At 59.8% G+C, this 13,177-nt stretch overlaps 1 protein-coding gene across 1 annotated transcript; it reads right to left on the bottom strand.

Moving 5' to 3' along the window:
• Positions 1-656: 656 nt before the first annotated feature.
• Positions 657-8,766, bottom strand: DBNDD1 (dysbindin domain containing 1). Its single transcript, XM_061173399.1, has 4 exons — positions 8,702-8,766; positions 2,910-3,056; positions 2,606-2,746; positions 657-1,898 (listed from the first exon to the last, which is right to left on the bottom strand). Exons 1-4 carry the CDS (start codon positions 8,730-8,732, stop codon positions 1,741-1,743), a joined length of 477 nt encoding a protein of 158 aa, XP_061029382.1. The 5' UTR covers positions 8,733-8,766; the 3' UTR covers positions 657-1,740.
• Between the last annotated feature and the right edge of the window lie 4,411 nt (positions 8,767-13,177).

Genomic DNA, 13,177 nt, shown 5'->3' with positions numbered 1-13,177 from the left:
GGACCCACGTCATCCCGAGCCTGGGGCTCTGTTCCTTGGGAGACTGGGTGCAGCCCCCCCCCGGGTCCAGGGCACTCCCCTGGTGACAGCGCCCCTGCCTGCGTGCCCCGTGCCCGCACCCCCTCCAGTCTCCTCAGCTCCCCCTTCACCTCGCACCCCGTCTGGGCCATTGCACCACCTGGGCCGAGGCCTGGCCAAGGATCTCGGGTTAGGGAGGCTCAGCCCCGCAGGAGGAACCGCCCGGCACGGGGCACACGGCCTGCATCTCATGGTGGTTAAAACGGTCAGGGTTTAGGCTTCATCCCTGGTCTTCTGCTCACAGGCGGGCCCTACCTGGCGGCTGCCTCCCCAGGAACCTGCCCCAGGCTGGGAAGAGCCTCTCGGGAGCACCTCTGCCTCTTCCGGCCTGGGCTTGTGGGGGCAGGGTCTTCGCTTCTTTAACGCCTTGGGAGCCAGGGCGCTTGGCCCTGAAACGTGACCCAAATAAGAGCCCAGGGTGTGTCACAGTGGAACCCCCAGTGGCTTTAGCTGGGGGAGGACCAGAGCGCGGAGCTCCTGGAGGCCCCTAGAGCAGCCACCCCCGGCCCGCACGCCTGAGCTCCCACGTCAGCTGGAAAGGAAGAGACTGGTCAGCGAGACTTAGGACAGGGTGCTGTTTTAATCCTGCTGTTTGGAAATGAGATCTGCAGAAGCCGTAGCAAGAAGGACGGGAACTCGGCGGGGGGGAAGACCTGGGGGGCGGGGGGCGCGGCTGCCCTCACAGGATCCCTTTTAAGTGAAATTCTTGGTTGTGTCTGGAAGACACCTCCGTGTTGCTGCCCCTCACGTGCCCCTCCTGGTGCAGAGGGCGACCCTTTTCCTGGCGGGACGTGCTGTAGCCACGCCCAGTGGGCCCAGCATGTGCCCAGGCCTGTTTTCCTTCCCCAGAAATGTGTCAGTGGAGAAGGGGTCAGGGCAGGTGGCCTTGGGGACTAAAAGCAAGCTTACACGTTTGTTTTAAAACTGTTCTTGGACTCGCTGTGTGACTGGAAGCCGGTTCTGTCCCTTAGTAGGTAAGCAGCGTCCGGAGCAGCCGAGCCTGGCGCCCCTGAATTGGGGGCCAGGCGCTGTGCCCAGGTCCCCTCACGTCCCCGTGCCCCTCGGGCTGCTGCACGCGTGTGCGTGCCTGTGTGTGCCTGTGTCTGGTGGGCCGCGGGGACTGTCATGGCAAGGACAGGGGGAGGGCGAACCTCGCCTGCCCCTGCCCTGCCTGGCGGTCTGAGGCAGTCGTGACATATTTGGTGTTCCGAGCTCAGGAGGTGGGTCTGGCTCTCAGGCAGGGACCACGGCAAGCAGGGTATTAGGGTCTGGGGGCTCTGGTGCTGACACTTCCTGGGCGGCAGGAGGGGGGCAGGGTTGGAATCAAGGCGGTTGGGGCAGCAGGGTGTCCCGCGGGCTGGAGCTTGGCACTGCCGTTCAAGACTGGACCCCCGAGACCCCCAGGGGGTTGCAGAGCGCCTCTCACGGGCAGGTCCCTGCTCACCGCACCCCTACCCGGGAGTCTAGTGACAGACGAGAACACCATTCCTACAGACAGAAGTCTCATCTCATCCCTGGGCCTGGTCCCTGATCCAGGGACCAGGAAGAGCTGGACGTAAGGCCACTGGGCTGTGCTTATGCGGAGGCGCCAAGTGGGGCAGGCAGCGTCCACGGGGCCACGGCTGCCCGGACCTGCCCCGCCTCGGCCCCGGGCCAGCCGGCCTAGTCCTCCTTGGGCCTCTCCACGGTGAGAAACGTGTCCACAACGGCAGGCTGCCGCTCAGGGTCGCCGAAGGGCTGCTTCTCACGGTTCTTCTCGGCCCTGGTGCGTGTCCAGGAGGGGGAGCGCAGACAGCCGGCCCTGGGCAGCGGGTGTAGGCCTGGTGGGAACACGGGCTGGGGTCAGTATGGCTTGGGGTCCCAGGTCACTCCTTCAGCTACTGGGCTGGGCCCGTGTGTGCCTCCAGCACGGGGTTGGGCCACATGTTGGGGACCCCTGGGCACCAGCAATGTGTACACGTGGGTCTGGGTGCAGCCCGGCCAGGGGCTTTCCTGTTGTCCCCAGGAGGGTCCCCATGCAGCTGAGGCGCCTGCCCTGGGGGTGAGCCTGGCCCGGAGCAGGTGCCACCCCCTCACCGCCCCCCTGCCTGCATGGGCAGTGAGCTGAGAGGGGGGAAGGTCCCTGGGCCCCCATACCCCCGGCGGCTCCCGAGCCGTTCCTGCGGCCTGCGGGCTCCAGCGCTTCCCGGGAACTGAGCTGAGGAGGGGCCAGGACTGGTGAACACCACCCCCTTTGTGCTCTGCCTACTTGGGATTAAACCCGAGTAGTGAATTCTGCTTTCAGTGGGACTGTGGCTGTGGCCTTACGTTGGCATTTGAAAAGTGAAATTAAGGAGGGGTAGAAAAATCCCTTTGAGTTGGCAGACAGGTGTGTGAAGTGCAGAAATGGTGAGTGAGATGGTGCCGTGTCGACAAACACTTAAACACGCGTCAGAAAGGAAATCATTTTCCACAGTGGGTCTCCAGGGAGCCGTGCTGGGTGGCCTGAGGCCCCAGGACCCCCTCCAGACCCCGGCAGCAGCCCCACCTGCGGGTGAGTCGCTGGCCAGGTTCTCGTCATCTGAGTCGGCAAAGACCTCGGCCAGCTCCTGGTCGGACATGTCGGTCAGCTCGGTGAGGTCCAGGAGGTCGAAGTGCACCTCCAGGGAGGAGACGCTGCTCAGGGGCTCTGTGGGCAGAGGGGCGTGTCAGCGGGGCCAGGTGAAGGCCAGTGCGGTGGGAACGAGGAGGGGCTGACCCATCCCTGGCGCCTGCTCCCCGGGGCGCACCCGAGGCCCAGGGACCCGCCCCTGGTCCCGGGGAGCACGCCGGGACAGGTGGGCGGTACTTACGCCGCCTCTCCGTGACCTGCAGGAGACCCGGTGCCGGTACTGGGACGCCCACCTCCTCCTCGGCCACAGGTGAGTGGCTGCCGGTCCCTGTCTCAGGAACGGGGGTGCCCAGGGCAGCCCTTGGCACCTCGACCTCCTTAACTACCCCTGCAACAGAGAAGGCGTTACCCAGGAGGGGACTGTGGTCTCCCACCGCCACCCCCAGGACGCAGGCTGGGAGGACTTGAGAACCTGGCCCATTGAGCCTTCCCTTGAGGCTCTGGGCAGTGACCGCAGTGGCCAGGGGTGACCTTGGGTCAGGAAGCCAGACAAGGGGCAGAGGGCTTCTCCGAGGATGCTGCCCTTCCCCGTAACCCTGATTTCCAGACCCTTTGCCCTGACTACTTGAGCAGGAATGACCACAGGTCTCGCGGGGACACTTGCTGGTCCTGTCGGAGCCCCCAAGACACCAATACGGTCACCTGTCTCTACTTTTTGGTCCAACCTAGGGTCGGGTGGGCGGTTGTGCATTTCCTTGCCCTTTGGCGCCCTTTAATCCAGAACGGCCCCAGCTCACCTGTCTGTCCCGTGTTGTGTTTGAATCCACGGAACACGTTCTCACATAAAACGATTCCCGGACGGTGGACGCAACAACCCCTCCCCACCGACCATGCCTCCGGACTGGGAATGTTACTCCAGGGTTTTTTCTATGCAATTCTTGCTTTTATGTAATGGCTCATTTCATGTAATTTTTTGTTGGGTGAGAGGCGAGGCCCCTTGGGGATCTGCTTGGTGGAGACTGTGCCACTCAGGGGTGGGCCCTCCACCCCACAGAATGCTTGCTGTCACCAGGGCAGACACTGCTCCGTCACACCTCCTACCAGCTCCTCCAGAGTGTTCCAGGGCCCTCCGCCCCACATGGCCAGGGGTCCCGGTCATCTGGCAGGCACGTGCCCTGAGGCGACGGGACCCCTTGGCTCCCTGGCGTCCCCACTGCTGCTCTCTCCTGAGCCCCCCCCCGACAGAGACCCCACCTGCCCCCAGCTGGGGGACCCCCAGCTGAACAGGTGCTCAGTAAAGAGTGAGGAATGCCCTCCCGCTCCCCCAGCAGTGTGGCCGGCCATCCCGGGGGTCCAGCGCCGAGAGCTGGGTGTGGACGAAGCCACAGGAGCAGCTGCCAAGGGGGGGCCCACCAGGGGGGCCCAGTGCCGACAGCTGCCAGTGAGGGGTGGGCCTGTGTGGCCAGCAGCCTGGCGGGCCGCGCGGGTCTGGAGGATCCCCGGCTGGGTGGGATTTGCAGCTGCAGAGCTGGCTGGGTCGCCCCTGGCTTCTAGGATGGAACCGCTCCCTGGGAAGCATGGCTGAGGGCAGGTGGGCCTGCTGACTGGCGGGGCCTGCCTGGCTCTGCCCTGTGCCGTGTCATCACTCAGGGCCCAGGGCTGGCCCACTGGACTGGGGCTGGGGATCTGGTTTCCACCTTGCTGCCGCATTTGGAACGTGGTGTCTGAGCATCCTTGGAGGGTAGGGTTACACCCCCTGGTGTCCCGGCCCGCCCAGCCCAGCAAGGACACCTTCCCGACCAGAGGGCACGGGAGCTGGGGTGAGCGGGGAACCTCTCCCGAACCTCAGAATCCCTGCTGAGGTCGAAGGGCCAGGAAGCCCTTGGGGACCTTTCCTCTGCAGGACAGTGTTCTGCTTCCTCAAGGGGGGGTGGCACAGCGGCCCGGGTCCCCCTCCCCAAGGGCGCACGCGTGCCTGGAGTGTCCTGCTCTGCTTCCACACGTGTCCCATCGTGGTGGGTGACTGGCTGGCTGGGGGCTCCGGCTAGGTGCTGCCATTCCTCTGGAGCCTCCCAATGGGGCAGGTGGCTCTGGGTTAATAACAAGAAGAATGACAGTGGCTCATGGTTTTCTGTGCCAGGCAGAGTTCCAGCAATATGTTTTTCAGCTAATGTCACAACCAGCTACGAGGAAGGGACAGTGGGTCTTGTCCAGTAACACCGAGGGGCTCAGCTTGTTGAGCGGGAGCTCTCAGCCACCACCTGCCGGCCAGCAGAGGGAGGGGAGACCCTGACCTTGCGCCCACAGGGAAGCTAGGCCCTGACCAGGTGGAAGGGGACTTAGCATAAAAGGTGGGGCAGAGGCGGGGGTCTCTGCTCATAACGGGCCTCTCTCACCTTACCTAGAAAAGAAAGCGCTATTCGCCTGTGCATCCGGTAGATTTCCTGAGCGGGACCCGGATGAACAAAATAGGTGATTCCTGCCCTCGAGGTGGGGCAGGGCTGGGGAGCCCTGGGCGCTGTGGTCCCGCTTTGGGGACAGGTCTGAAGGAGGGTGGGAGCTGGGTGATAACTGGGGAGACAGCACCATCAAAGGCCCTGAGGGGAGCGTGGCTGCCTCTGAGGAATGGCAGGGGCAGGGGGACACCCGTGGGGAGACACCTCTGGCTGCTCTCTGAATGAGCTGGGAGGGTTCCGAGCTGAGTGGGACAGACTCTACCTGCATGTTTATGGGATGGGACGCAGTCCAGGTGGGAAGGAGGAAGTCCACAGGTGCTGAGATGGGGGCAGGGCAAGGAAGCAGGACGTCTTCCCCATCCAGCCTTGGGTCAGGGGGCTGGGTATGCAGATACGCCTCATTATAGATCCTAGGATCCAGGGGTCCCAGACAGCCCAGGACAGATCTCCAGCCCCTACGGGCACAGTGGCCTTTTGTACTCATTGTAAGAAGCACATTTTATCAAATTTCAGCATCCCTGAAACAGCAAACCGTCTAGTCGATGGTGTCACAGAGCCAATGGAGTATGGTAATGGTGAACTTTTAAAGTCACCTTATGTCTACTTTTTTATTCTTTTCAGCTCCCTTTGGCAGTGGTCTGGTCTTTATTTTGTAAATCCTGGTGTCCTGGCCTGTGTCAAAGCTGTGCAAGGGGGGAAGAAAAGGCAGAAGATGCAACTTTTGGCATCAAGGACACTGATCTTTTGGCTGGAAGGATGTGAAGGAAGCAGGACCTTTGCTTGGTCCTCGTGCACAGTAGGTGCACCGTAAATGCTGGTTGAATGAATGAGCCCAAGACCCCACCCCAGAGTCACTAAGCGGCTGTGCTAGGAATCACCTGGGTCTGTCTGATACCCTCTCGATAAGCCCTTGTAGGAGGAAGGGAGAAATTCTTCCCGAGTGAGACCCACTGCTCTTCCTGGGGTGTGAAGCAGAGGAGTGACCGATCACACAGGCAGGCACAAGGGCAGGGGTCCTTGGTAGCCTGGCCAAGCCGTAGGCTGGGTGGGTTCAGCAGACCCCAGGGTTGCCCAGGCCAGGGCAAAGGTGAGCGGTGTTTCTGATGCCCCAGGGTCAGCAGAGGACTGGCAGCCTGGCAGAGCCCCCAGTGAGGGAGTGAAGCCCCTGGCCCCTGCAGGGGGCCTGCTGCCCTGCCCCGCGGAAGCAGCACCTGCGTGGGGAGGCTGGAAGTGGGGGCCCAGGGCCTGGTATGAACGGATATGATAGTGTTACCCTGTGCTACGCTGCTGACCTATTTTCCAGCACATTCGTGCCAAGAACTTGGCCCAAATCTCAAGTTCCCTGCTGTGTGCCCAGGGTTTTGCCCCAAGCATGGAGGAGGTGCTCTGCACATACCCAACACGAATGAGTGAAATAATGAAGTGAATGAATGAATAGCATAAAAACCAGCATGGCTGCAGGGAGGGAGGGATGGGCACTGTCCCCCATTTCCCCAGTCCCTGTCCCTGGAGTCAGTGCTCCTCCTTGGAGCATTTTGAGGATGCCGGGTGGGCCCCGTCTAGGCTCAGCCCCCACAGGGCAGGGCCCAGGCCTCTCTCTCCCAGTCGGACAGACTTGGAGGTAGGTGGGCTAGAGACTTGGTCTCCCAAAGGCACCTTCGAGAAGCGCACCCTGTCCTCTCCCCTCCATGTCTGTGCACTTTGATATTAAGAAATTACTGTTAATTCGTTTAGGTGCAAAAATGCTGTTTTAATTATAAAAAACCTTATCTTTTAGAGCTAATTTCAGAGATACTTAAGGATGAAACAATATGTCTAGATTGGCTACAAATTACTACTGAAGGAAGGTGGGTGCAGGTGGGTGAGCAGCCGGCCGGTAGCACGGGGTGAGGGGCGGGGGGCGCTTTACCATACTGCTCTCTCTACTTGTGTGTGTGCCCCTCTCTCCAGAGTAAGTTCCAAAAAGTCAGCGAACTCAGAAAATGACAGTCACAGCTACCCATGCGTGACGCCCCCATGTGGGCAGGACGTGGCTATGGGGTAAGAAGCGTGTGAAGCCCACCTCCCGCTGCTGTGGCCCAGCCCCACCACGGTGCCTGCACAGAGGAGGTCCCTGGTAAATAACATGTCTGAGCACTGAATGAGTTAGGTCTCTGGGGCTCCAGTAAGTGACGTTCAGAAACGGAAGGGTCGTTAAGCTCCCCTCCCTCAGGCCTGCCCTCTGCTCCCTCTCTCTGCAGGCAAGGGGGGGTCTCCACTGAGAGAAGGGGACACGGAGCTCAGAGGGGCCTGGCTGCTTTGCCGGCATCCCCAGCCCTTGCTCTCCAAACCTGCCCCATCAAATCCTCGCAAAGCCGCCACCCGGAGGCCCCGGGGTCCTCGTACTGCCAATGGGAAGAAAAAGCTGGATCCCTCCCACAAACAACAAAACAAAGAAAACCCACACCCACTAGCCCCTGAGTGTCTCTGGTGGTGCTTGGAGGAAGCGTGACATGGGCCCCTAGACAGCCGTCTGGAATGCACCTGCCCAACTCAGCCTGCAGACAGAGCAGTAGGTGGGCCCACTGCTTCAGGACACCTCCAGGGCCAGCATTTTGGTCTCCAGAGCAGGCCACTGGTGTGGCTAGGGGACCCCCAGCGGACCCCTATGTGGTCAGGGAGTGGCTCCTTGGGATGGGACCTCCAGGAAACCCCGGGTGCATCTGGGGCCTGGCTGGGTGGGTGGAGGAGCCCGGCACTTTGCATCCAAGTTCCGAGGCTGATGGCACAGGAAACCCCTCCTGAAAGGTTCCTGGGAGGTTCCTAGGAACCTGTCCTAGGAAAGGTTTCCCTCCCGCCAGGCCAGGGCCAGAGTAGGGCCAGACTCCAAGGGGAGAGACCCCCGGTACATCTCTACCGTCCCGACAGCTGGCAGGGGCCGTGAGGAGGGGTCACTCCGTGCACACCTGCCCTCCCAGATGTGTGAGCTCCTGGGCCTCAGCCCGGCAGCCAGCAACCCCTGCCGGCGTGGGAGCCCCCGCAGGCGGCGCCAGGTGCACCCCCCCGCTCCGAGCCCCTATCTCAGCCTGGTGCCCCGAGGATCCCGGCCGCGGCCTCCCCGCCCTACCCCCAGGGAGGCTCGGCTGGGCCGAACAAAGCAGACGCGCAGCTAGGAGGGCAGCATCCCCCCCCACGCCTCGCTGACCTGGATCCCGACTCTGGCCCTGGCACGCCCCATCTTCCAGATACCCGACTCCGCTGGGAGGGGGCTCAGGACCAAGCTCTGGGCCAACCACTCAGGAGCGCGCCAGGCACCGCTGCCCGGGTCGGGAGCGCGGAGGACGAGGGGGCGGGGACGCGATCCGTGCGCCCCCCCGCCCAGCGCGGGGGCCGTTCCGGGCGGTGCCCCCGCTCGTCTTCCCGGGCGCGGCGCACGAGGCTCCCCCCCACTTCGGCACGGCGCAGGGGGACTCGGAGCTGCCGGTGGGTCTTCACGGCCCCGGGGCGTGGCCGATGTGTGGGCCCAGGGGGAAGGGGCTGCGGGCCGCTGCGAGGAAGGCGCAGCTCGTGGGCTCCCGGGGGCTGGGGCCGCACTCACCTCCCGGGCTGGCGCCCTCCGGGGGCTCCATGCGGCCGGCAGGGCCTGGGAGGGGCGCGCGCGGCGGCGGCGTCACCCGGCCCGGGCGCCCCTGCAGCTGCGGCGGCGACTCGGCCCCGGCTCCCGGCGCAGCGCATTGGGGCAGCAGCCGGGGGGCCGCGGCGGCGGGGAGGAGCCCGCGGGGCGGGGCGCGCAGCTGCTCCGGGGCCCTGTTCCCCCCCCCCCCCCCGCCACCCCGTTCTCCTTCCCTGGCCCCGCAGCACAGGTGCGGCCCCGCCCCGCCCCGCGCGCGCCCCCTGCCGGCCCCTGCCCCTGAGGACCCCTCCCACGCGGAGGCTACACGCTCCTGCAGACCCACCCCGACCTGGCCGCGTCCCCCAGTGCTAGCCCGGCCCCTGCGGCCCCTGCGCGGGCCCTCATTCAGCAGCCGCGCCGGCTTCCGTCCGTTTGTTCTCCCCCGCAAATTTGTGGGCGGCCAACTACGTGCCGGCGCTCTGCGGGGTATGGAGGGGCGGGCCTAACACCCTAGGGCCCTTAAGCCAAGAATTGCAGATTGTGATAAATGCTATGGAGAGGCACGGCGAGGGGGCGGGGGGGGGGGTGGGGGTGGCGGCGAGAGCGTTTAAGGGCTAGGCTGGGGGCAGGGGCGGGGGGAAGGGAGGTCAGGAGAAGGAAGGCAGGCAGGGTCTGGGCGTGCTGAGAGCACCAAACGGTTCGATGGAGCCCCACTTCCAGATGCTGGACCCTGCACGAGGCCCTGGAATGCGGCTTTGTGCCAGGCCCTTGGTGCATTAATTCTCCCGGGGAATCCTTAGAAGACGGGATCCTGATTTTCCAGGTGAAGCTGAACACAGGGTAGGCAGCCGACCAAGGTGCCACAGCCGGGCGCTGGAATCCAGGAGATCCAAATGCAAGCCCATGGTCTGCACAAAGACAAAACAAACCAAAGAAGAGCATCAGGGAGACAGAGTTTGTTCCCAGCTGGGCGTGGAAAAATCCGCAGAGGAGGGAGGTATGAACTTGGTGTTTGCAGGAAAGGCACCCTCCCAGAGGCAGGTTGTCCATACAGCTTCAGCCAACCAAGGGTCTCACCTGGTCCAGCTCCAGTCACACGGAGCGCATGGACTTTGAAACGGTCAGTCAGTGAGGCAGGCTAATAGTTCCCATTTTTCTTTAGTTTACAAAACAAACAAAAACAAAAACTGCTAAAATGATCTCATGACCCACGAGGACAAGCCGCTGCAGTTTGCACTCTGTGCCACTCCAAGAGGCAGGTCAGCCCCTTGGGGACAAAGCTGAGCTACAGGGTGGGTGGTGGGGACATAAGGAGGTCAGGACAGTAGGTGGGCACTGGCTGCTCAGACTCAGCTGGGGTGGAAGTTTGTATTGTCTCAAAATGGTCAGAGCAGTATTTCTGATTCCCCGTGTCTTCCAGAACCTTCTGCTTCCGTCAAGACATTCCCTGTCTGTGCCCCTTCTGCTTGAACCTGGGCAAGCTTGTGGCTGCTCTGGCCAATGGACTGTGGCAGGTTGATGCCATGTGACTTCCAAGGCTGGGTCTTAAGTAGGATTCAGCTTTTTCCGAAGGCTCCCCTGGAACCCGGCCACCCTGTGTGAGAAAGCCCAGGCCATTTGAGGGGCCACTTGAGTGTTTTCTGGCCCACAATAGCCAATGAACCAGACATAAGGTCTCAGCCAGTAGCCAGGCATGAGAGCCTGCCTTTGAGCCACCCCCAGGGGGTAATACGTAGAACCAAGGTGGGCTGTCCCCACCGAGTCCCAGCCAAGTTGCAGATTCATGGGCAAAACAGATGTTGTCGGGCTTCCCTGGTGGCGCGGTGGCTAAGAATCCGCCTGCCAATGCAGGAGACACAGGTTCGAGCCCTGGTCCGGGAAGATCCCACATGCCGTGGAGCAACAAAGCCCGTGCGCCACAACTACTGAGCCTGTGCTCTATAGCCCGTGCTCCACAACAAGAGAAGCCACCGTAATGAGAAGCCTGCGCACTGCAATGAAGAGTAGCCCCCCGCTCGCCACAACCAGAGAAAGCCCGCATGCAGCAATGAAGACCCAACGCAACCAAAAATAAATAAACAAATAAATAAACTTATTAAAAAAAAAATGTCGTCACTGTATTTCATTTGGGGGCAAGCTGTCACACAGCCATACTAACTGTAACAGTATTGGTGTTTATTAATTATCCCCATTTGACATATGAATAAATGGATACAGACGGAGTCTTGTCAAGGGCATCCCAGCTGGTAAACAGCAGGTGATCTGACTCCAGAGGCCAGTGCTTATTTTTAACTTTTCATTAAAAACATTTTCATGTAAATCAACTATACTTCAATTAAAAAATAAAATTAAACTAAAATAAAAAAGGAAAAAATCCATTTTCAAACAAAAGTAGAGAGAATAGCACAGTTAACCTACGTGAACCATCATCGAGATTCAACGATTACCAACTCATGGCTGATCCTGATTTTTCTTTCAATGCCTCCCTCCACTGCTGGGTTGTTTTGAAGCAAATCCTATATATATTATGTCATTTCATTTGTAAATACTTCACTGTTTATCTCTAAAAGAGAGTCTAGGCTTCTTAAGCACTGTGTTATCCGAACATCCAGGCCTCCATCGAGTTGCTGCTGTGGTCTGAGGCAGTTTACCTGGATGACCAGGTACGTGGGTGTTAGAAAGAGCCAGGTATTAGACATAGGTCAGTGGATTTGTATGTATTAACATTTGGTCTTTGATTTTACAGGAAACTCAGATGCCATTTATCTGGATTTCCGAGATGCACAGCTTGATGCTGAATAAAAGTATCTCAAGCCACCCATGTGAAGAAAAGGCTCTTTTCTAAAAATCTGAACTCAAATATGAAAAGCACAGGTCGCTGTGGGTCTTATTGGGAGCCCAGAGAGCTGGCAGCAAGGCCTCCCTGAACTATTCATCTCTGCAGTGCACACTGATAAACCACGCCGTGCTGTTGATTTGTGACAGATGAATACCCTGTCTCATTATCCTGAGCTAACCCTCCTATTCTTGCCCTTTTTGTTGAAAGGAATTATTGTTAATGCATTTATTTAATTCAGGACTCCCAGCCAGACTCCTAAAGCAAAAAGCCAGTCAGCATGAGGCACCTAGCGTATTGGGTCTGCAAAGTAAGTGTTAAATAATTATCATTACCCCATTGTGCTACCCAGCTGCACTGTCTCACCTGCCAAAACCCCTCTGGGAGGACCCCATCTTAGGGGAGAAGACCCCTATCAGGCCAGAGGTTTCTGACACAGAGGCTCAGGCTCTTGTCTGCCCGGGCACAGTGACACCACCAGACCTCACAAAGGCCTCAGGGCTGCAATAAATAAATCACGGCCCTGTGCAACACAGTCCCTCCAAAGGGCTGTTCCCTTCCAGGAACGATCAGGGCTTGGGTGGGCAAACAGGAAGCCCCCCCAGGCTCGTCGCTGTGGCTCTCACATGCATGCCCCTGTGTGGGTGCCGGAGCCTAAGCAAGCCCAGCTACAGAGGCACCTTTGTCTCCCACCTGAGCCTTGTTTCATCATTCACACCCTGCTCCCAAGGAAGCTCTCCAGGGAGAGAAGATTCTTCTCCATCCCAAAACTGATGGAAAAACATGACCTCCTGCAAAACCACTATTTAGGAAGATGCTAAAGTTGAGAGTGTAGAAAAAAGACAACAAATGGTGTGTAAAGACAGCACCTTGCATGTAGGTAATTGGGTGGGAGGAGGGATCGGAAATTCGCTTTGAAAATCTTAAAGCGGTTAGCAGTTTTCAGAGCAAGAGCTTAGGAAAGGAACCTGATGGCTTTTTTTTTCTGCAGTGCGTGTCTGGAAACCTCTGGCAAAGGTTTCTAGTTTTTCCTCATCACAAGGACAAGGCCTCTTCAGGCAGACCAGTTAGTTTTTGTGAAGGGGAGACTTGCTGATTTCAAAACTTTGGACCCAGCTGGAACATGTTCTCTTCCCTACTTTTGTTTCTTCTGAGTGTTTGTGGAAACCCAGCTATCTTCCAGCCTCAGGTGGGAGGAATCTTCAAAGATGGGCGGGGGTGGGGGTGGGGTGGGGTGGGCCCAGTGGCAGAGCCTCAGCCTGAATTTGAATCTAATTTGGAAAACGTCGCGGTGTATATCTTTCCGGCCCCTCCCGTCACTCACTCACTGAAATTATGCACTGTAGGACCCGTACGCATGTACAGTAAGTAAGAAGTGGATGGAAACAGTTCCTCCCACTTCCATGGACCTTAAGTTCTAGTGGGGAAGACCCGCAATAAACAAGACACGTCCCGCAACGAACGCGTTCACGGGCGTCGTGGAAACCTAGCTTGTGGATGACGCCCAGCTGCGGCCCAAACCCAGTGACTCAGCCCAGCGCGTTGCTGGGGACGCGCTCCCGCCGTTGCCAGGCCCTGAGCCCTCGGGCGGACTCTCGCGAGGGTCCTCGAGACTTCGCGCGGAA

Source organism: Eubalaena glacialis, chromosome 18 (genome assembly GCF_028564815.1).
Source record: "Eubalaena glacialis isolate mEubGla1 chromosome 18, mEubGla1.1.hap2.+ XY, whole genome shotgun sequence".
Classification (NCBI taxonomy): Eukaryota; Metazoa; Chordata; class Mammalia; order Artiodactyla; family Balaenidae; genus Eubalaena; species Eubalaena glacialis.
This window is presented reverse-complemented; position numbering and strand designations above follow the sequence as displayed.